The sequence below is a fragment of the Schistocerca americana genome, chromosome 1, assembly GCF_021461395.2.
Source record: "Schistocerca americana isolate TAMUIC-IGC-003095 chromosome 1, iqSchAmer2.1, whole genome shotgun sequence".
NCBI lineage: Eukaryota > Metazoa > Arthropoda > Insecta > Orthoptera > Acrididae > Schistocerca > Schistocerca americana.
The window spans coordinates 777,794,035-777,819,523 of NC_060119.1; the positions used below are offsets into that span (position 1 = coordinate 777,794,035).

At 42.3% G+C, this 25,489-nt stretch overlaps 1 protein-coding gene across 1 annotated transcript in view; it reads left to right on the top strand.

Annotated features, from left to right (window-relative positions):
- LOC124594154 (otoferlin-like) overlaps positions 1-25,489 on the top strand; it is a 171,566-nt gene that overhangs the window by 81,694 nt on the left and 64,383 nt on the right. The window contains exons 10-11 of the mRNA XM_047132512.1: positions 10,395-10,469; positions 25,147-25,272. Coding sequence (XP_046988468.1) covers positions 10,395-10,469; positions 25,147-25,272 — 201 coding nt within the window. The remainder of the gene's footprint in view (positions 1-10,394; positions 10,470-25,146; positions 25,273-25,489) is intronic.

The following is a 25,489-nucleotide window of genomic DNA, read 5'->3' on the forward strand; positions in this document are numbered from 1 at the left end:
AGAGGGAGACATACACTGACGATGCCTTCCTAAGACATCAGAATAGTGTAGAAGGAGGTAGTTTTATCGTTTTAAAGTTTGTCACCATAATGACTGGGGTAGGAAACGTGCAGGGTGGTTGTGTGACTGATGTTGGACAAATATATCCTGCACGACAAATACTTCTGAAACAATATGGATTTAACATTATGGCATTTTTAGGTGAAGAACCATATAACCATAGGTGTGTGTGTGTGTGTAGTTTTTCTTACTCCAATGCCTTCCTGGTACTAACTCCAGACTTGCGGAATAATAATTCAGAATTGATAGAACAGTTAATTTATGTGAAATGTATCATACTCCATCCATCTGCAGTTCCATCATGTATAAACCACACTTTTTCTCTTAACTGTCTGTTATATCACCGCAACACTTTGGTGTCTACTACACACGGATAAGGAGAGCTATCCTCCTCAACACACATGCATCTATAGAGATCTTGTGCATTTGGAAGCGTCCTTCAGACAGTTTGGAAGTATTTGTCAATGCTGCAGACTCGTCCAATTTCCATATACTGTGATGCGCTCTACACTTTTCTCTTTTTTCACCAATATGATAACAGTACCTCTCTTTATTTCTACTAGCTCACACATGTTGTGAACAGCACCATCTGGCGATGGTCAACACTGGAACAGTAATCATATACATGACTGCACAACGAGGAAACAATCCTCTTCCAAATAGAACATCAAGACATCCGCTATCCAGTCACTGTGGGAGATGAGATTACGTGTATAGGATACAATGCTGCAAACACTTCCGGTTCCCATATGTTGTGATGTCTTCCACATTTTTGTCAATGAGAAACTTCGCCTCTGAGTTTTATTCATCGTGTGTTGTGGGAGCTGCAGGATTTTCACCATGTGATGTTCAGCTTTCTATGAGAGCCAATGGATCGAAATGTGTTAATGTCGATTTCGCATCTAACACAGACCTCAAAGTCATGGTAGAAGAGTGCATGCTGGAGTACAACGCTGTAGTCATGCATTGCCTGGATGTGTTACAGCTAGATAAACAATGAATTAAACTGCTCATGAATGAACAATGTAGGAATCCCTCTCTTTTAATTGATCATCTGTTGATTATGGTCTTCCTCCAGTGCAATCGACAAAATTTTATGCGGGATCGATGGTCCCTTCCCACCCCATTTTAAACAAACCAACCCAAACTTTATGCAGGTCTGTGTAAGACTTCGACAACTGTCCACCTTCTCCAATGGAATGATTCGTGTATATGTAATATGCGCGATGTCAACACGCATACGGTGTTTTTTTTTTTTTCGATATATCAGAAGAGATAGACACGGTAAAATTTTATAGGAGATTCTATTACAAGGAGTGATATAACTCGTTAAAGTTTGGATATACGTGGTCCTCTCAAAACTACACCGATTATGCTCATGACACTAATGGAAATTAGCTGTATCTATTCTCATGGAATCATGACTGTTTTTATTATTATTTTCACAATTCCAAAGTGGTTCAAATGGCTCTAAGCACTATGGGACTTAACGTCTGAGGTCATGAGTCCCCTAGACTCAGAACTACGTAAACCTAACTAACCTAAGGACATCACAGACAACCATGCCCGAGGCAGGATTCGAACCTGCGATCGTAGCAGCCGCGTGGTTCCGGACTGAAGCGCCTAGAACCGCTCGATCACAATTTCATGTTTAAAAATAGGTATTACCACAAGTCCTGTGTTATTTTATATCTTATGACTTCTAATTATAAAGTAGAGACCACTTGAATTATAGCTCATTGTGGAACCTAGCAATGATAATGTTTTTCCCGACATGTGACTAGCTTGTGTGAAACAGGCTTTGATGATCAAGTTGTTTACAAAACTAGAACGCAAGAATCTGCTGCTATTGCGACTGATTGTCTGCTGGATGACAGAATCTTTACAAGCAGATCGGTAGAGGGGAGTTATGGAGCAAGAAATTTCAAATGGAAGCATGCAAACGGTATTTGATTTTGATGTATCGGAAGAGAGAGATGTGGCAAAATCTTGTAGGAGGTTCTACGAGGGTTATCCGGAATTTAACGTTATAAGGCATGTTGCTGTAGCATGGAATGTCCGTGGGGGAGTTGGTATCACTGCCGTGTAGCGGGAAGCCAGCAGAGGGAACGAGCATTCCCAATACTCAATAGCTCATCGATTAGTTTTGTGTTGACTGTTAGAAATGAGCGTTCTCATTCTGGCTCCCACGAAGTGCGAAATGGGCGCTGTAATTCGCTACCTAAATGCTAAGGTCATGAACGTTGCTGTAATTCAATGCTAAATTCTTCCAGTTTATGGAGAGGACGTCAAGGCAACATGTTGCGAAATGGGTACAGAATTTCAGTTTTAGAAGGACAAAAATTCACGATGAAGACAGAAGAGGAAGGCCGTCCATAGTGACTGATGATGTGATGTAGAAAATTGAAGATCATCTTCTCTCTTATCGCCGTTCGACAATTGACAACCAGCATACAGATTTTTCCAAACATTTCACGATCTGTTGTTCATGAAATCGTAATTGATCGCCTAAATTATCACAAGTTGCTTACGCGATGGGTGCCCAAGATGCTTACCGAAGCACACGAAATGAACAGAGTCAGTGCCACTGGCGAATATCTTCACCGTTTTGAGACTGAAGGCGAGGCTTTTCTCAACTCTCTAGTGACAGGAGGTGAAACTTGGGCTTATCACCATACTCCAAGAGCAAATGACGATCAATGCAGTGGCACCACAGCCATTCTCCTTCAGCCAAAAAATTCAGTACTCAGCAAAACGCGAGGAAAATCGAGATGTCAGTATTTTGGGACAGAAAAAGGGTTCTAGTCGTCGATTTTTTTGGAAAGAGTTGGAACAATAAATGCTGCAAGATATTGTGGGACCATGTAGAAACTTGGCAGAGCCACGAAAAACAAACGTGGTAGGATGCTTGCAATGGGAGTCTGTCTCCTTCATGACAATGTGCGTCTGCACACTGCTCATGCAACACAAGAGTTGTTGACTTCGTTTGGTTGGGATGTTTTAAGCCAACCCTCTAACAGCCCCAGTCTCACACCTAATGACCATAATCTGTTCTCTAAATTAAAGGAACACCATCATGGAAAACGCTTTTCTAACGACGACGAGTTGAAAATCGAGGTGAAGAACTCGCAGAAAAAGGCGGTTGGAGACGTCTCTGACACAGGAGATAAAAAACTCGTCACACAGTTGACAAAATATATTGAGGTAAATGATGATTATGTGGAAAAATAATGCAAAACCTATATTACAAGGTATGTAATTCATTATTTGTACCTCAAAAAATTCTTGTAGCCTTGAATGAGATTTTCACTTTGCAGCGGAGTGTGCGCTGATATGAAACTTCCTGGCAGATTAAAACTGTGTGCCCGACCAAGACTCGAACTCGGGACCTTTGCCTTTCGCGGGAGAGCTTCTGTAAAGTTTGGAAGGTAGGAGACGAGGTACTGGCAGAAGTAAAGCTGTGAGGACCGGGCGTGAGTCGTGCTTCGGTAGCTCAGATGGTAGAGCACTTGCCCGCGAAAGGTAAAGGTCTCGAGTTCGAGTCTCGGTCGGGCACACAGTTTTAATCTGCCAGGCAGTTTCATTTCTTGTAGCCTTACTTTCCAGATTAGCCTTTTACTACAAGATAGCTCTCGCGATTTGTTTTGTAAATGCCAGTGCGATATAGCATCACACTGGCAAAACGGGATCTGCCATAGTGCGCAAAATAGCAATAACCTATTGAATTATTGCTTGCTGTTGTCAAACACAAAATGATTTTGTTTTTTCCGATATGTGAGCAAGTGGGCTGAAAGGCTATATTCTATAATATTATTTCATGTGTCTGAAATATTTTTATCCCATCCGTGCATGACAGTTTATTTACAGACATTGATTTGAACGCGAGATACGCCCCGAAACCATATAATTTGTCCATAAAGTTGAAAGAAATTGTTTTTGCTTTGGAGTTCAAACTCTCACGTTTTATTTACTCTCATAATGGTTTCAAAATAATGAGGATATTTTGCTGTGATTGGTAATTTTTGCAGCAAAGTAATGGAAGTTTTTTTTCTATTTTACACTGGTTAGTCATTTATAGGGGAACATAGTTCTAACTTAGCAGTTTGGTCATCTGTAATCGGCGGCAGTGCTGTAGTTTTCTTTTTTTCACTTCCTTGGATGTTGCAAAATAACAGGTCGCGAGGGGGGGGGGGGGGGGGGGAGAGAGAGAGAGAGAGAGAGAGAGATACGAGTTGTATCCTGCAGTTGAACGTAAAAACTCTACTGATTCTTCTCATAAAACTAAAAGAAAACTGCGACTGTTTTCATTGAGGACATTTATTGTTGTAGTGAAGAGACCGGCCGGAATGGCCGAGCGGTTCTAGGCACTACAGTCTGGAACCGCGCGACCGCTACGGTCGCAGGTTCGAATCCTGCCTCGGGCATGGATGTGTGTGATGTCCATAGGTTGGTTATGTTTAAGTAGTTCTAAGTTCATGGGGACTGATGACCTCAGCTGTTATGTCCCATAGTGCTGACAGCCATTTGAACCATTTTTTTGTAGTGAAGATTTTTCCTAGCGGAAACGCTGACTGCTGGAGGTGTTGGGGGCGGGCCTACTGTGTGTGGTTGTCCGACAAAGCTGTGCTCTGATTAGGGCGTGGCCACATTTTAATATCATTAATCTCACGTTGTTTAGTTGGTGTTACATCCTCTTGTGTTGGTGAAGGGCCAATACCTAGACCGCCCCATGGCGAGCCGGGTGCAGCTATTTGCGGGGTGATGGTGATAGGCCACAGAGAAAGGCGCGGCGTGCGTTAGCAATTGACTCTGAGAAAGCCGTATGTCCCCGTCGTAGGTGAAGGAGGGAGGAGGAAAGGAGGGGGAAGGGATGAGGGGAGGTAGAAGTGCCTATAATTTCGCTAGTTCCTGGCAGTACGTCACGGAGAATGTACGTTCAACTGCCACCCCTCTCTCCTGTTGCAATCTTTTGGAACGACGACATGTGTTGTGTATTATGACCTGTTGATTACAAGTGTGATTTTTTTCATTACAATTTCGATGTCTAATTAGAACAATGAAGCATTTTCCATCAGTTGTGGCAGCAACTGTTGGCTTCAATTACCTGGGCTGCAGGCTGATAGTTGAGCAATGCATGGAGAGACATCTGTAGCGAACTCTGACGCCAATCAGTGACAGATACAATCCTCAGCTGTATGCTTGTAGGTAATACACTTATTAAACTCCTGTCTGTCCAACACCAGCATTTTGTCAGTTGAACACTATACCTGCCAAGAATGTAGATGGTGCCTTCCGCTCCTTTATTTTTCCCGCCAGCCTGCAGGTGAAGCGTAAATTTTCAGTACATCTGCTACAGCTTTCGGGTGGTATTGTGAAATTGTAGTGATTGTAGGCACTCCATGTGTAGCGCTATGCATGTAGTTGTGTGATGAGGACCTATCTGTAAGATTGATTACGTAATTAGGAGCTGTCTTTACTTCAGTTTCCCAACGAAAATAAATAAAATACACTAACTTAACTTCCTCTTCTGCATCAGGACAGTTTCTATATGTGGGGGGGGGGGGGGGGTTGGATGCAATTTTGCTTTATGTCCAATTATGTCCAAAAGGACCAGGGTTCGATTCCCATAAAGGGCACTGTTATTTTTAATTTCCCACCAATTCCTAGGTGGTAGGTGGGGTGGGACATGAGGAAAGTCCTGGGACAAATAAATTCTCCCCAAAATTCGAAATTCCAGTCAAAATTCGAAATTCCCACCAATAGGTTAGGTGGTAGAGGGAGAAGGGGAGGGATGGGGAGGGGGAGGTGCCGGGGACCCACATTCTGGCTGAAGAAAACATGTGAAGTCTTACGTGGATGGGGTGGGGATGGGGTTTGGGGTAATTAATTGATCAATTCAATTGATTTGCATATCTATTTGATATCAAAACTTCACCCAGGCTGCCATCTCCCTGCTGCTCCCATCATGGTGGAGTCGAGCAGCTCGGCTGATGTCACCTGATCGATATGGTTCAGCCGCGATTTTTGTTTTTACCACAGCGGCAAGTGCACCCGTGGCAGGTCGCTTTTTTGCCATCAGTGGAATATGTGAAGCGTTACACCTCACCAAAACATGCCCTTTCGCGAGGAAGGCCACCACCTTTTTCGCTTTAACCTTAAAAAGTCACGTTACGATATTGTGGCGATCTGTCGGTTTCTGCACATCCGTCAGTTCTTTCCTGATATTGTTCCAGGCTAGGCTGCATGCGAAGGTGTCCAAACATAGTTCCGGATGTAGAAGAACATGTCCGACATGTATCTGTGGAGGTATTCCGGAATGTTCACGAACAACGACGGGAGGATGGCCATTTGACCTAAGTTGCTCGAATTCTCATTGCAGTCGTTCTCAGGTGGACGTAATTCTCTGCTCGCAGCTTGCGTTGGTTTCACGGTATGTACCTTAGATGCTCACTCTCCATCTTCATTTACACCTCTGCCAAAAACTGGGAGAAGTACCCTACAACGCAGCCTTAAGTTGAAGTTCTGTTGGTGGTTCATCACGCAAAACGTGTAGAAACCCATACACGTCGTATTTTTGATCGGTTTCGGTCACCCAGTCGCCGGATTCCTGTGAGGGATTCAGAGATGATATCCTTCTTGCCCTTTCAAATGGCTCTGAGCACTATGGGACTTAACATCGGTGGTCATCAGTCGCCCTTTCCCGAACATAATGGGATACTGTAGAGTACCGTAGTAGCAATGCGTTTCCGTTATCTGGCGAGGAAGTCGTCGTGTTTGCGTAGGACGATGTCTGTTGGGCGGTGGAGTCGACGCCCATCACCACAGCCTCGACCTCGACCACAGCAGACGCAGAGTAGAAGCGCGCAGGCTGCCCGCTCGGCACGCGATACGCTGGGACCACCACCTCGCAGCTCTCTTCGGGCATATTCTCGAGAACTGTTCCAGACTCATGCACTAACACATTGTGACCCACCAGAACTTTTTGTATTTTCAGAACAGTCGCCCATTCGACTCTCTAATTTTGCACTCTCTGCCTCGTCGTCTCCCACAAAGTAAACTTGCCAAAATTGTGCTAGGGCATTGGATGGAGGAAAAAGGAATACTATTTTATGGTGCACCTGCCCCTTCACTATAAAGGCCGGTTAAAACCCAGGCATGTCCCAAATTCTCTCTGCCCTGAACGAGATCTTGTGAAAACATAAATTATAGTTTTATGTGCGGCTCCTTCAAAGGATCGAGCGGCTCTCTTATTGTGGAAATGGATACCTTGCCATTCCTTCCTTCCGTTTCAGTGCCACACAAAATCTACATGCCTTGTTCATATTGTCAGTTTTGATGAGGCCTGTGATTAGTGTATTCTGAAGTTGAACATAGTCGAAAGCACATTCCTCAGAAACTCCCCAGGTATTTATTTCAAATATTTGCCGGCTTTCAATTTATCGTTCATCAACAACGAGTAGGTGCACGTCTGCCTCTCCGACTGTTTCAGAGGGGCGCCTAAAGACCATGCGTACTACATTCTCCTGACGCCTAGAAGTCGCATCTCTGGCTCTTTCGGAAGCACGCTGAGAGGCCATGAGTTCTGCAGTATACTGTCGTTGAGCATGTGACTGCTCCGCCGCCTCGGCTCACGCCGAGACGCAGTGCGCTCAACGCCCTGCTGAGGTCTGAGCCACTCGAACATTTGACACTCCGCCATCTCAATTATCTGCTGCTCAGCATGAACTAACAATGGTTGCCGTCTAACCCATGTTCATAGCACGAGCTCGTTGTGAGCCCCGTGTAAGATTCGACTTGCGTTTTACAGTCGTTGGATTTTTGAGCAGTAATACCGAAACCCAGGAACTGATGTCGTAAGATATCAGACACGGACAACTCAACCTAGTAACTCACTAAACTGACAATAATACAAGCAAATGGAAGAAACAATCGGAAATCCAAAACAAAGGTCAATTTAACCAAGGAAAGAATCAACAAACCTAACAGAGAAACGTACTATCGAGATCATACAGACCAACGAAATCACCAGAAAAATTATGAATCTCTGAATCCAAGGAGAAAAACTCATTGTTCAAGAATCACGATAATATCACAATTCAATGCACTTGGAAAATTCAGGTTCTGAACTATCGAGAAGATGCAAGCAAACTGAATCTAAAAAAGATCATTCAGATCCAAACAGAAAAGCAGAGTGACTCTGTTAAGATTTCCGATAATATCACAATCCAATACACTTCTCAAACATTCTACAGGCTGTGAAATATTTTCATGGTCATGTGTTACGTTGTTATGGAGTTTAGTAATGATTTTATTCTACAAGAATACTTCTGCTGTCCTAGTTTTGTGTACATACTTATTTCATTTGTCGAAACAGCTAAAAAAACTCTACGCAAATTTTAGTGCATTCATTTGATAGTTAACTTACGTGGATAACTTTTTAGTCACGTTACTCATTCCATGGGAACAGCAGTCACGCTGACGTTTCATTTTTATTTTATTTATTTATATACTTATTTTTTGGAAAAGAAGGTGGCCTATCTGTTAATTCACGGTAAATTGTATTCTCCAAATCAATAAATGCCTTGTAGTACACACTTCTGAAAGTAGCCTATGTGTTAATTCAGCGTATAAGCTTATTCCATGCCAAATTTCTTCCAAATCCATCCAGCCCTTTCAGTCTGAAGGAGTAACAAACATCCTCCCACAAAAACTCTCGCAGTTGTAATATACAGGACCCATATGGTATTTTATTACATGGATATCCGCTTTGTTGAATGTAGCAATTCCTTCTTTTCTCTTAACTGCTCTACAGAAGTAAAATCTGTAACAATATACCCACACCGTTTGTTACATGGTCTCCAGAGAGGCAAATAATGTCATTCGGGTGTGGCAAGTTTTAGTGGTCATACAAATACACAGTTCAATTGTTTGTCTCCATTGTCCTCAAATATTCTGATGCAATAAGTGTAGCTGACATAATTATTATGCTCACTGAATTATAAATGGATGCAAAGATGATTATTTTCTGATCATTTCTGAAAATGTTAAATCACGATCTGTTTATATGTGTGCAGTATACTAAAGTACTTAATTATTTTTCGAAAGTGAATGTTAGTTCCATTCTTAATTTCTCTTAAACTATTGTTACTTTGACTCTTCCTACTGAAAATAAGGTCTTATCTGACCCCTATAATCGCTAATATTTTGCCACTCATAAAGGTGCCACCATTCACTCAGATATTTGCTACTGCTCTATCCATTTTTCCCTATACTCTTCTGTACAGAATGACCAATATGAGGCGCAATACCCTTCAGAAGCTCCCATTCCCACTTCACATTATCTGTCGCTACGAAATACCACTTTGATAATCAGAATATACACGAACTACTAATGTGTAATTTCTATGATGAAGCTATATTTACAAGGCTGTATTTATTTAGTATCTCAATGAATAGTTTTGCCCTTCACCTGGCACAGACCAATTCCACACTAAAAAAAATTGGAAACTTTGTCTTCTAACTACAGTGCATCCTCCAACATGTGGCCTCTGCTTCTAGTATAATAAATAACCAACGACAAAATTCTCCTTCTTCTTACTGATTTTCATACATCATAGTTTTTAAGACTTTAACGAAAATGTTTCTGAGCCTATTTTAAAACTACATCTGCCTGAGGCTCAGTGTATTATCTAACTTATTTGTCACATAAACCAAAAAAGTTGTCTTAAAAGGTCCTATACAGTATCTCCACCTTTGGTTAACCTTCTCTCTTTAATCTGTTCAAATCTTTTGTAGTCTTATCTAAATCACCCTTAAAGATAGCAAACTTCCGATCCTGTTTCACTATGTTTCTATCTCTATCACACATCCCACATAACCAGTGAAGGGTCTTATTTGTTTCCTGGTTGACCATTCCAATAGAAAACCAACAACAGTCACATCTAACCACGCTAGTAATAATCCTACGGCAAGTCATGGAGTTTTCATTAATAGGAATTACAACAATTTAGCAAGAATAATGTTGTACGTTATATACTTAAATGCAAAACTCGTCCACATAAGTTAGGGCTATACGTAAACAAACTAATATTTCTTTGAGTTGACTTATATGCAAAAGTAGCATTTAAACTATCCTCCATTAACATGTAGTGAGTAAGAATGGTATAGGTTTGACTTAGTTATACCGCAATGAAAAACAATCGAACAAAATCGTTCCTATTTACTCCATCGAGAATGTAAACGTAGTTTACACATAGAAATGTGTTTACAGGTTGTTTTTATAATTTTCTAACAATAATGATTAATAATAATAATTAGTATTGATGTGTCAACAGGCAGAACGAGACAGGAAATTGTCTCTAGCTGGCCACGTGGGAGCCGAGGCGACAGAACCGGTGGAAAAGTTGGAAGTAAGTGTAATTATTCGCTTTATTTTTTTGACGAAACAGTATTCAGAAGTGTGTGACACGACTTATATATTATTTACTGAAGCAATACAAGTTTTAGGAACTTGATTTTCGATACAGAAGAACGCGAAATCCCGAAGATTGGCTAAAAGTTACAGACGCGCGAAATTTGGCACGGACTTCAATGCGAGATGCCTTTAATAGGTTCCAAAACGAAACATTGTCTCGAAATTTGGTAGAAAATCCGAAGGAATTCTGGTCGTATGTAAAGTTCACAAGCGGCAAAATGCAGTCAATACCTTCGCTGCACAGTGCCGATGGTACTGTTACCGACGACTGTGTCGCTAAAGCGGAATTATTGAACGCAGTTTTCCGAAATTCCTTCACCAGGGAAGACAAATGGAATATTCCAGAATTTGAAACACGAACAGCTGCTAGCATGAGTTTCTTAGAAGTAGATACCTTAGGGGTTGCGAAGCAACTCAAATCGCTTGATACGGGCAAGTCTTCAGGTCCAGATTGTAGACCGATTAGGTTCCTTTCAGATTACGCTGATACAATAGCTCCCTACTTAGCAATCATATACAACCGCTCGCTCACCGATAGATCTGTACCTACAGATTGGAAAATTGCGCAGGTCGCACAGGTGTTTAAGAAGGGTAGTAGGAGTAATCCATCGAACTACAGACCTATATCATTGACGTCGGTTTGCAGTAGAGTTTTGGAGCACATACTGTATTCAAACATTATGGATCACCTCGAAGGGAACGATCTATTGATACGTAATCTGCATGGTTTCAGAAAACATCGTTCTTGTGCAGCGCAGCTAGCTCTTTATTCGCACGAAGTAATGGCCGCTATCGACAGGGGATCTCAAGTTGATTACGTATTTCTAGATTTCCGGAAAGCTTTTGACACCGTTCCTCACAAGCGACTTCTAATCAAACTGCGGGCCTATGGGGTATCGTCTCAGTTGTGCGGCTGGATTCGTGATTTCCTGTCAGGAAGGTCACAGTTCGTAGTAATAGATGGCAAATCATCGAGTAAAACTGAAGTGGTATCAGGTGTTCCCCAGGGAAGCGTCTTGGGACCTCTGCTGTTCCTGATCTGTATAAATGACCTGGGTGACAATCCGAGCAGTTCTCTTAGGTTGTTCGCAGATGATGCTGTAATTTACCGTCTAGTAAGGTCATCCGAAGACCAGTATCAGTTGCAAAGCGATTTAGAAATGATTGCTGTATGGTGTGGCAGGTGGCAGTTGACGCTAAATAACGAAAAGTGTGAGGTGATCCACATGAGTTCCAAAAGAAATCCGTTGGAATTCGATTACTCGATAAATAGTACAATTCTTAAGGCTGTCAATTCAACTAAGTAGCTGGGTGTTAAAATTACGAACAACTTCAGTTGGAAAGACCACATAGATAATATTGTGGGGAAGGCGAGCCAAAGGTTGCATTTCATTGGCAGGACACTTGGAAGATGCAGCAGGTCCACTAAAGAGACAGCTTACACTACACTCGTTCGTCCTTTGTTAGAATATTGCTGCGCGGTGTGGGATCCTTACCAGGTGGGATTGACGGAGGACATCGAGAGGGTGCAAAGGGGGGCGGCTCGTTTTGTATTGTCACGTAATAGGGGAGAGAGTTTGCAGATATGATACGCAAATTGGGATGGAAGTCATTAAAGCAAAGACGTTTTTCGTCGCGGCGAGATCTATTTACGGAACTTCAGTCACCAACTTTCTCTTCTGAATGCAAAAATATTTTGTTGAGCCCAACCTACATAGGTAGGAATGATCATGAAAATAAAATAAGAGAAATCAGAGCTCGAACAGAAAGGTTTAAGTGTTCGTTTTTCCCGTGCGCTGTTCGGGAGTGGAATGGTAGAGAGACGGTATGATTGTGGTTCGATGAACCCTCTGCCAACCACTTAAATGTGAATTGCAGAGTAGTCATGTAGCTGTAGATGTAGAAATGTGTAATGCAGTTTACTCCCAATAGTACAGCCCTTTAAGCTGTTTTTCAGTTTTTCAATTTTGCTTATTGTGAGAACGAATAAGTGGATTTTACGTTTGATTTCTTATGGTATTGAATATATACATGAACAACTACACGATTGAGAGAAATAAATTAAAATTCAAAACTTCCTGAAATATAACGCTTTCTAATTATACCTGAATTTAATCTTCTTTTAATTGGAGAAGAGTATGTTTCGTAAAAGGACGGAAAACAAGCTTATAGTGTTAATTCTGCGATTGGTCAGCGTGCTTGTTTCGTGCGTTATAAGGATGGCTCAGTGTAACTGAATAACGCCTTTCTGATATTCTGGCGGACATTTCCTCAGTCATAATTTTGGAGATGCATAGTTAAAATTTTCGACAGTTCGCTTGTGACGATAGCTAACGGTTAACGCTGATGAGCTGCTCTTTTAAACAGCATCCCACAGGAGCAAACCAGTTGCGTCTTTATCTGTGTTACTCGTACCTTGGGTACTTGGTCTATGCACGGCTCTGTTTCAAAGATTCGGTGTAGTCATAGGGTCGAACCACGCACGTCTGTCTTCATGTCCTGCACTTTACTGAAAATATTAAACTGTGGCTGTGATCCTGCAGTCAAACGGTACATGCATTGGCTAGAATTGCGAGTTAGAAAATACACAGAAACACAAAATAAAACTTAAATGAACAATTTAATAATAAGGGCTCTATCCTAACGTTTGTAATTGATGTAGATGGAAGAGAATTACGTTAAATAATGTTTCCTCAAGAAAGGCCATCTCAAATAAACAGGAAGTGATCCTATGATAGTAAGTCAAAATTCAGACGGAAAATACTCTCATCAAATGCAGTAAAGTTACGTTGAGAGCATTACGAGAACGGTAGCAAAATCCCTAAACGAAACGGTCATCAAAGATACGCGAAAACTAAATCCATTCCGTGCTCACAATACACGAAATATTCAGTAGCTCAAAACAATTCACAGTTGAACATGATGATTCACAAATTAACACACCCGATGGAAAGAGTAGTAACTCACACTCTATCTATCCCCAGTTCCGTAATACACGCAGAATAAGTTAGTGTGCTACGCTGGAGCACATTCAGACCTGTCGAAATATAAAGTCCCCTCAAAATTTATAATATTCTAGCAGTCGTTCACCGCCCAGAATCAGTCACCAATAAGACTCAATCACTCACGTTACCATAGGCAGACCTGCCTTTTTCCAGCATTAAATACAATGTGTCCATTATCGTTCCCTTTGACTGTGCAAACCAAAAGTCCCAGTCCCAACTAGATGCCTTTAGTGTTCTACTGTATCCTGTACCATTGACTGAAGGCCATCCCCACCAAAAATACATTGTTCTTACCTGCTATAAACATGATTTGACTCAACATGACCACTTTCCCACACTACACTAATACATTACAACAATATTTAAATAAAATATATGATATAAGCATTTGGTCACACTCAGATCATTTGCAGTAATTATAAATAAAGTAATGTCCATAAATAAATAAGCCAGTGAACTTGTACAAATGCGCTCATGTTAAACGACAACGAATTGTAGTCAAGTATTATTCAAACAATTATTTATGCCTTCTTGCCAGCAGCGTCTTTTAGTTCTCTTTTCAGTTATGGTGTCCACTAACACAAACACTGACCACTTTTAAATTTGAAAAGCTTTCTAGTAGCACTTGCAATCAACTTGTACATCAAGTTACTGGCAAAATAGTAACCTGTTGATTAAATAAAAGCGCAAGTATGACAAAATATGAACTGCTGATGCTGTATTCATTTGCTGTGAAAATGTGGAGAATACGGCCCCTTGAAAAACATTTGCATAATAAAAAAGTTATAAAAGACGTCGTAAATTAATAAGTAAAATAGATACAAATACTTAGCTTTCAGGGATGATATCCATCATGGCGATGTTATAATCTGAGATACCGTTTGTTGAAATCGCATGAAACAGCTAAATGTTGTTAATTCAGAGGTACACCGAGTAAATATTTATTCACTGTGAAATGTTAACTTTTGTAGTTTTCAAGATATTGAGATACTATTGTGTCATTGGATGTGCCTCATTTTTCTGAGATCACAGATGTATTCAGAGTTGCGTTAATATTTGATGTGAGTTGTTGTCGAATCTCAACGAGCTGTAACTTAACCATCTTTCAGCTTTGTCTGACACCCTGCCATGTCTTGGCTCCCGTACAAACGCCATGTAAACGACAGTCGTCAAAATTCCTCGTACTGGGGTTTTCCCTGGCAAAGGAGAGGCAAAATCTGATACTGTTTTTCAAGCGTCTACAGACGAATTAAACGACTTTTTCTCAACAACAGTCAGTTCTCAAGCGGTGATAAATTATCAGCCACAAAATAGAAATTTCTCGACAGACGCGTTTTCCTTAAAACATCTTTTTACACCCACAGTACGAAAATCAATCATGAGACACTAGCCTGAGGCAGTAGGTAATGATCGGATGAGCATAGGTATAATTAAAAACGTAGTCGATACTACTTCTCCAGTGCTCAAAGACATCTCCAATCTCTCTCTTGTAAGTGATACATATTCTACTGAGTGGAAGCAAACCTTAATTTAACCAGTAAACAAGGATGATTACTCAAAATCGCCAAGCAACTATAGCCTGACCAGCATATTACCCATAATATCAAAGCCTCTGTGTTAACTGGTCACAAACAACAGATGAATTATTTTAAAACTTATAACATCTACGATAAATATCAACCAGGCTTCCGGACACGTCATAACACAGTAGCTGCATTAACCAAAGTAACTGGCAACATCAAATATGCCATGGACAAATGTCAAGCGCCCATTTCAATACTGTTCGATTTCAACAAGTTTACCATCTATAGCAAAATGACTATTCTGCAGTTCACAATTAAGTGGCTGTTCATCAAACCATCTTCAGACTGTTTCCCTACCGTTCTGTTCTCGAACGAGAGAGAAACGAACATTTCAAATTTTGTCCGTGTGATCTCTGATTTCTCTTATTTAATTACGATGATCCTTCCTCCCTATATAGGAAGGTATCAAAAAAATATTCTAGAATTCGAAATAGAAAATTGATGTTTAAAATTTCGTGAAAAGGCTCGCTGCAACGCAAGATGCCTTTGTTTGAATGATTGCCACTCCAATATCATCCCATATCTGTGACACTCCCTCCTCTGTTTCGCGATAATACAAACGAGCTACCCTTCTTTGCACTTTTCCAAAATCCTCCGACGATCCTATCTGATATGAATCCCATACCGTTCAGAAATAATTGAGAAGAGGACGGGCAAGCGCAATGTAAGTAGTCCCTTTAGCAGGTCTTCTTCTAAGTGTTCTGCCAATAAAAACGCAATCTTTCAATCTTTGGTTTGCCTCCCCCACAACATTATATATATATATATATATATATATATATATATATATATATATATATATATATATATATATATATGTGTGTGTGTGTGTGTGTGTGTGATAGTTCCAATTTAAGTAATTGTAATCACTAGGTATTTCATTGAATTGAGAGCCATTAGATTTTCATGATTTATCGTGTAACTGAAATTTAGCGGATACCGTGTAGTACCTTTGTGGATGACCTCACACTTTCCAGTTACTTGCAGCGTTTTGTACAAACATCTTATATAAATCATTTTGCAAATGGTTTTGATCTTATGAAGACCTTGATAGACGGTAAATGACATCATCCGCAAACAATCTACGAGGACTTCTCAGATTCTCTTTTAAACCGTATACAGGGTGATCCATTGATCGTGACCGAGCCAAATATCTCACGAAATAAGCGTCAAACGAAGAAACTACTAGAAGGAAACTTTTCTAGCTTGAAGGGGGAAACCAGATGGCGCTATGGTTGGCCCGCTATATAGCGCTGCCATAAGTCAAACGGATATCAACTACGTTTTTTAAAAAAGGAACCCCCATTTTCATTACATATTCGTGTAGTACGTAAAGAAATATGAATGTTTTAGTTGCACCACTTTTTTCGCTTTGTGATAGATGGCGCTGTAATAGTCACAAACATATGGCTCACAATTTTAGAGCCCCGCGGGATTAGCCGAGCGGTCTCAGGCGCTGCAGTCATGGACTGTGCGGCTGGTCCCGGCGGGGGTTCGAGTCCTCCCTCAGGCATGGGTGTATGTGTTTATCCTTAGGATAATTTGGGTTAAGTAGTGTGTAAGCTTGGGGACTGATGACCTTAGCAGTAAAGTCAAAATACAGAACGTAGGTACGTTTGAACATTTCATTTCGGGTGTTCTAATGTGATACATTTACCTTTGCGAACTTACCATTTCTGAGAACGCATGCTGTTTCAGCGTGATTACCTGTAAATATCACATTAGTGCAATAAATGCTCAAAATGATGTCCGGCAACCTCAGTCCATTTGGCAATACGTGTAACGACATTCCTCTCAACAGCGACTAGTTCGCCTTCCGTAATGTTCACACATGCATTGACAATGGGCTGACGCATGTTGTCAGGCGTTGTCTGTGGATCACGACAGCAAATATCCCTCAACTTTCCCCACAGAAAGACATCCAGGGACGTCAGATCCGGTGAACGTGCGGGCCATGGTATGGTGCTTCGACGACCAATCCACCTGTCATGAAATATGATATTCAATACCGCTTCAAGCGCACGCGAGCTACGTGTCGGACATCCATCATGTTGGAAGTACATCGGCATTCTGTCATGCAGTGAAACGTCTTGTAGTGACGTCGGTAGAACATTACGTAGGAAATCAGCATACATTGCACCATTTAGACTGCCATCGATAAAATGGGGGCCAATTATCCTTCCTCCCACAATGCCGCACCATACATTAACCCGCCAAGGTCGCTGATGTTCCACTTGTCGTAGCCATCGTGGATTTTCTGTTGCCCAGTAGTGCATATTATGCCGGTTTACGTTACCGCTGTTGGTGAATGACGCTTCGTTGCTAAATAGAATGCGTGCAAAAAATCTGTTATCGTCCCGTAATTTCTCTTGTGCCCAATGGCAGAACTGTACACGACGTTCAAAATCGTCGCCATGCAATTCCTGGTGCATAGAAATATTGTACGGGTGCAATCGATGTTGATGTAGCATTCTCAACACCGAAGTTTGTGAGATTCCCGATTCTCGCGCAATTTGCCTGCTACTGATGTGTGGATTAGCCGCGACAGCAGCTAAAACACCTACTTGAGCATCATAATTTGTTGCAGATCGTGGCTGACGTTTCACATGTGGTTAAACACTTCCTGTTTCCTTAAATAACGTAACTACCCGGCGAACTGTCCGGACACCTGGATGATGTCGTCCAGGATACCGAACAGCATATATAGCACATGCCCGTTGGGCATTTTGGTCACAATAGCCATACATCAACATGATATCGAACTTTTCCGCAATTGGTAAACGGTCCATTTTAACAAGGGTAATGTATCAGGAAGAAAATACCGTCCGCACTGGCGGAATGTTACGTGATACCACGTACGTATACGTTTATGACTATCTATCACAAAGCGAAAAATGTGGTGCAACTAAAACATTCATATTTCTTTACGTACTACACGAATATACAATAAAAAAATTGGGGGTTCCTATTTTAAAAAACGCAGTTGATATCCGTTTGATCTATGGCAGCGCCATTGAGACTCAGGTAGTCTCTGAAAGTGTCTGGAGGCGATTTAAAAGGATTCTTGCAAAAATTTTGCCAGTGACAGAGAGTACAGATATTCCCCGGTCGTTACCACAGACGCTTCTGTCGCCCTTCTTGAAGATGGTGACAATTGCAGAGTTCTTCAAGTCAGCTGGCACCTTGCAAGTTTCCCACATTAATAGAATGAGTGGGAAGAGTCTAGTTTTTAGAGGCAAGCCGCCACCCTCAATAAGCTCCATCGGAATGCTGTCAGGTTCAGTAGCCTTCCTAGGTTTTACACTCTTGAGTGCCTTGCAAGATTCTTGAAAAGTTGAAGGATCGGCCATCCAGGGTTGTGGAGGATGCTGTGGGACATTTTTAAAAAAATCTCCAGCGGCAATAGAAGGGCGGTTTAACAGTGAGCTGAAGTGCTCTTTCCAACGATTTAAGATGTCCTGACTTTCAGTAAGAATGGTGGAGTTGTCAGCAGCTTTCAGTGTTCCTGATGAGGAGCCGATAGGTCCATACAGCTCTTTAATACCAGCGTAGAAGCCACGCAGGTTCCTATACTACCTGAGTCCCAATGCGGGTTTTGACCTTCAAGAGCGACAATTGACATGATTTTCTGTGCACGACAACTACAGGAGAAGTGCAGAGAACAGCAAAAACCTTTACTACTTATCTACGATCTAGAAAGGGCCTTTGATACAGTTTCCAGAGAGGCCATGTGGATGGTCTTAAAACTCTTCGGCTGCCCTGAACATTTTGTTGACCTGATTGAAGCTCTCCACGATGATATGACTGGACAGGTTCTCTGCCAGAATGAAACAACTGGTGAATTCCCAATAACAAGTGGACTTAAACAAGGATGCGTTCTTGAACCAACATTATTTGCATTGTATCTGGCAGCTATGCTTTACGAGACAGGTTCGATGGAGGATTATTCAAGCAGTCCAGAATCCATTCAAATAGGTTCACCAGTACCACTCTTGTGGCAGAGCTGCAGTATGCTGATGACAATGCTTCTCCAGCTCATTCACCAGCAGAGATGCAGCTGTCAGTTGATTCCTTCAGCAGGGCGTACGAACGATTTGGTCTCTCCATCAATACTCCAAAGACAAAGGTGATGGCGCAGCCAACTCCTGGCTCCTCCGTTCCTGATTTCAGCATATCCATTTATGATACACCCTTGGAACAAGTGGACCATTTTCTATACCTATGAAACATACTGTCATCTAACTGCTCATCTGAAAAAGATGTGCAGAATAGATTACGTGCTGCCCATGTAGCATTTGGACGTCTTACAAAGCGTGTCTTCCTGAATAAAGACCTAACACTGTACACCAAACTAATGGTGTACATAGCTGTAGTCATTTCCATCCTATTATATGGTTACGAAACCTGGGCGTTATATTGCTGTGATCTGAAGAAACTAGAACGCTTCAACCAACAGAAGCTAAGATATATCATGAACCTGAAATGGGATGACTTCATATCCAACACGGCTGTTCTTGAGAAAGCAAAAATGTATAGCATGGAAGCTCTTATGATTGGGCATCAACTCAGATGGGTCAGACATGTCCAGCGGATGAAAAATGACAGACGTCCACGCCAAATGCTGCACAGCGAAGTGAGCACAGGTAAAAGGCCACGACGGGCCCCTCTCAAATGTTATAAGGATCAGTACAAGAAAAATCTGAAAAACTTAAACATCGATCCGAGTAACTGGTTCACAATAGCAGACGATCGAAGTCGCTGGCGCTCAGTAACCTCAAATGCTCTTCAAAACTTTGAGCTGGAACGTCGAAGAATGGAGAATGACAAACGCCGGAGATGTAAACTCCTCCAGGCTCAGCCACGTCCTCCACCTTCCATCAGCTGTAATGTCTGTGGCCGCCTGTTCCACGCTAGGATTGGATTGCTAAGCCATCAGCGACACTTCCACGCCTGAACCGTGACAAAGGAAATCTCAGGAGAGAAATGAAAATTCGGATATGAGTATCAGACGACGACGACGATGGCAGCGCCATCTAGCGGGCCAACCATAGCGCCATCTGGTTTCCCCCTTCAAGCTAGACGAGTTTCGTTCTTTGTAGTTTTTTCGTTTGACGCTTATTTCGCGGGATATTTGGCCCGGTCACTATCAATGGACCAACCTGTATATAGATTAGGAACAGCAGGTGGTCTATAACACTTCCTTGAGGGATTCCAGATATCACTTCTGTTTTACTCAGTAGCTTCCAATCAGTTACTACGAACTGCGACTTTTGTGACCGGAAATCACGAAACCAGTCGTACGACTGAGACGATACTCCACAAAGACGTAATTTGATTACGAGTCACAATTGAGGAACATGTAAAAAGCCCCCTGGAAATCTAGAGGTACGGAATCAGTTCGAGATACCCTGTCGACAGCGCTAATTGCATCTCGTGAATAAAGTGCTACTTGTGTTTCACAAGAACGGTATTTTCTGAATCCGTGCTAACAATGTGTCAACAGAGTGTTTTCTTCGAGGTACTTCGTTATGTTCAAAAACAGTTTACGTTGCGAAATCCTACTGCAAATCGACGTAACTGATATGGATCTGTAATTCAGTGGATTACTCCTGCTTCCTTTCTTGAATATTTACTTTTACAGTCATTAGGTACGAATGTTTTGTCGAGCGAGCGGTTGTATATGGTTGTTATGTATGGAGCTATTAGATCAGCATAATGTGAAGGGAACTTAATTGGTATGTAGTCTGGACCAGCAAACTTGCCTTTATTAAGTGATTTAATTGCTTTATGTTGAATTTCGGAAAACTGTGTTTCGTAACTCTTTTTTAGTGACATTGTCATTAGTAATATTACCACTGCTGTCACTCAGTGAAGGTACTGACTGCATCTTGCCGCTAGTGTACATACGATCAGAATCTCTCTGAGTTTGGCCGGCCGGAGTGGCCGAGCGGTTCTAGGCGCTACAGTCTGGAACCGCGCGGCCGCTACGGTCGCAAATTCGAATCCTGCCTCGGGCGTGGATGTGTGTGATGTCCTTAGGTTAGTTAGGTTTAAGTAGTTCTAAGTTCTAGGGTACTGACGACCTCAGAAGTTAAATCCGATAGTGCTCAGAGCCATTTGAATCATTACTCTGAGTTTTCTGCCAGGTTCTGAGACAGAATTTCGTTGTGAAAACTATTAAAAGCATCTCGCTTTGTATTTCGAGCCAAATTTCAAGCTTCTAGCTTCTGTAAAACTTCACCAATACTGAAGATTTTGTGTTCTTTTAAGTTTGGCATGCTTTTTCGTTGCTTTGCAACAGTGTTATGAGCTTTTCGGTGCACCATTTATTTGGTACATATCTCTCAATTGCCGTCGATACTATTTCTTTGAATTTAAACCACATGGCCTACGCTTACATAGTTAGATTGGAAGGAGTGTAGCCGGCCGCGGTGGTCTCGCGGTTCTAGGCGCGCAGTCCGGACCCGCGCGACTGCTACGGTCGCAGGTTCGAATCCTGCCTCGGGCATGGATGTGTGTGATGTCCTTAGGTTAGTTAGGTTTAAGTAGTTCTAGGTTCTAGGGGACTGATGACCACAGCTGTTAAGTCCCATAGTGCTCAGAGCCATTTGAACCATTTGAAGGAGTGGAGACTGTCTCTCAGGAAGGCGTTAAGTGAACGTCTATCTGTTTTTTTAAATAGATATATTTTGCGTTTACTTTTGATGGATTTGGACGTTATGGTATTCAGTCTTACTACAACGGCCTTGTGGTCACTTATACCTTTTGCTCCTGAACAAACTGTCCAAAAGCCACCACCGACATTAAACATGCGTATTCGTCATGATATTGTTCATTTCGGTTACTGGGTGTCTCTCCTATGGGTCGTCAGACGCATTTTCTCCGGTGTTTCAGTAGATATTCGCAGTTTCGTTTTTGCAACATGTAAATAAAGTCAGCTCAAACAAATACTGCTCACCACATCTTTCATACGACGCCCAACTCTGAAGGAAAGCGCCAGTTTTTTCCCGTTATAAACAAATCTGAAAGCTGTAAATTCAACAAAATAGTTAGGTATTATAATTACAAATACCCTAAACTGGAACGACCACATAGATAATTTGTGGGTAGAGCCAACCAAATACTGTGATTCATTGGTAGAAAACTCAGAAACTGCAACAGGTCTACTAAAGAGACTGCTTACACCACGCTTGTCCGCCCTATTCTGGAGTATTGCTGTGCGGTGTGGGGTCCGCATCAGGTGGGACTGACGGATGACATCAAAAAACTACAAACAAGGGCAGATAGTTTTGTATTATCGCAAAGTAGGGGAGATAGTGCCACAGACATGATACGTGAACTGGAGTGGCAATCATTAAAACAAAGGCGCTTTTTATTGCGACGGAATCTTCTCATGAAATTTCAATCACCAGTTTTGTCTTCCGATTGCGAAAACATTCTATTGGGACCCACCTACATAGCGTGAAATGGTCAACACGATAAAATAAGAGAAGTCAGGGCTCGCACAGAAAAATTTAAGTGCTCGTTTTTCCCGTTCGCCGTTCGGGAGTGGAACGCCAGAGAGACAGCTCGAAGGCGGTTCCCTGAACCATCTGCCAGGCACTTTACTGTGAATAGCAGAGTAATCACGTAGATTCAGATTTTTAAAGAGGAATTTTACATGACTATTAGACAGAGGGGTCCAAAATTAGTCTTATATTAGTTCAATGTGTTAACAGAGCCAGTAAATCACGAGGCATACATAATCAGTCCTTCAGCAGCTACTGTGCAGCGCTTCTGCGTAGCTGAAGCAGTCAGCGCGGGCCAGGGCCGTTGTTTCGCCTCTGGAGTACTGGTTATTCTTAGCCTCTTACTGTTCCTGTTAACATACGTTGTTGGAACAAATATCGCACTAGACTAACATTGGACCGCTCTGCGAATGGGCACGTAAAATTCCACTTTAAAAATAATTTTATTTGAAACGGGAAACAGACTGACGCTTCCCATCGACGCTGGTCATCGCATAAAAAACGTGATAACAGTACTTGTTTGGGCTAACTCCAGCTACGCGTTGGAGAAACAAAATTTCAAATATCTGCTGAAACACTGTAGAAAATGCACCTGATGATTCTTAGGGAGACACCCTGCATATCTTTCTCCAGCTTCTGCTCCACTTCCTCTACGAATGTGGAACAAAGTACCCAGTAAATTGCGTCTTATCCAAGACCAGTCTGCATTCAGGAGAAATGGTTCAAATGGCTCTGAGCACTGTGGGACTTAACTTCTGAGGTCATCAGTCCCCTAGAACTTAGAACTAATTAAACCTAACTAACCTAAAGACAGCACACACATCCATGCCCAATACAGGATTGGAACCTGCGACCGTAACGGTCGCGCGGTCCCAGACTGTAGCGCCTAGAACCGCTCGGCCACCCCGGCCGGCATTCAGGAGAAGATTAAAGCCTTATCTGTGTGAAGTGGAATGATCACATAAAACAAATAGTGGGAAAAGCAGGCGCCAGGTTGAGATTCATAGGAAGAATTCTAAGAAAATGTGACTCATCGACGAAAGAAGTAGCTTACAAAACGCTTGTTCGTCCGATTCTTGAGTATTGCTCGTCAGTATGGGACCCTTACCAGGTTGAATTAATAGAAGAGATAGACATCATCCAGCGAAAAGCAGCGCGATTCGTCATGGGGACATTTAGTCAGCGCGAGAGCGTTACGGAGATGCTGAACAAGCTCCAGTGGCGGACACTTCAAGAAAGGCGTTACGCAATACGGAGAGGTTTATTATCGAAATTACGAGAGAGCACATTCCGGGAAGAGATGGGCAACATATTACTACCGCCCACATATATCTCGCGTAATGATCACAACGAAAAGACCGAGCGAGGTGGCGCAGTGGTTAGCACATTGGACTCGCATTCGGGAGGACGACGGTTCAATCCCGTCTCCGGCCATCCTGATTTAGGTTTTCCGTGATTTCCCTAAATCGTTTCAGGCAAATGCCGGGATGGTTCCGTTGAAAGGGCACGGCCGATTTCCTGCCCCATCCTTCCCTAACCCGAGCTTGCGCTCCGTCTCTAATGACCTCGTTGTCGACGGGACGTTAAACACCACTAACCTAACCACCTAACCCACAACGAAAAGATCCGAGAAATTAGAGCAAATACGGAGACTTACAAGCAGTCGTTCTTCCCACGCACAATTCGTGAATGGAACAGGGAAGGGGGGATCAGATAGTGGTACAATAAGTACCCTCCGCCACACACCGTAAGGTGGCTCGCGGAGTATAGATGTAGATGTAGATGTAGATGTTATCGTCAGCGCAGCTTTCTTTTGCGCATATCCCAGCTATATTCTTTCTGTCCGTAAGAAACGAATCTCTCTGTCACTAAACCTCTTTCTCTCGTTGCTTTCGACTAGCACACCCTTTCGAGTACTCCAACTGGTGGACGAGTGTGGCAGCACTACTGACAGAGACGCCCAGTTGAACAGCTTGGTGATTGATTCTGATATGTCACCTCGAATGAGAATGTTCATACGTCCCAACATTGCAGGAGTCACAATTGTGTGCGGCCAGTCGGCACGTGGGAGATCGAACGGGTTTCCGTGAACTTGTTGCGATAATGACAAACGCCTCACCCAACGAATAACCGTGCTTTTGTTCACTTCCATGTCTGCAAGAGCCTATGAGTAACTGCGATGCTACTGTTTTCTACCAACAGAAACTCAACGACAGCTCTCTGCTTGGAACGCTCCTCCGTTGCAGACGCCATTTTGAAGGCCATGGATAGCGCCGTCACCCACTGCAACTTCATGGAACTAAAGAGGCTGAAGCGTGAATATTTCACGATAGCCTACAACAAATTCCGCATTTTTTCAACCGAAATTGGCCAAGAAAAAAATACATTGCGTTACTTATTGAAGACCTCGTGAATAATGTGACTGTGCATGGACTACGGTTTAAGACTTGATATTTCAAGTATTCTCTTTGACTTGGTGAGTTAGGTTCTTTACATTGGTATTGGCCTGCTTGCAGCTATACCCGTGCGAGCTGGAGAAGCTGTCCCAGTTCAGCGGCCTGCAAGACTGGCTGCGCTGCTTTTCTCTGCACAAGGGCAAGCGCGCCGGCTCCGGCTGTAGCCCGGTCGTAGGGCACGTCAAGGTGAGAATAAGTCTACAGCTGTAACTTTACACCAGAAACCACTGGGCATCATACTCGAAAAGATCCATACAATTTTACAAGACTGTATCTTCTACATGAGTTAAGATAGGAACACGGTTAGATTTTAGCATAAGCAGAGAAACAAGTAGTTGCCTTGGCGCAAGTTGTAAGTTGCCGATTCATGTGGTTGCCGGTAGCGGTCTCCCACATGTATCTA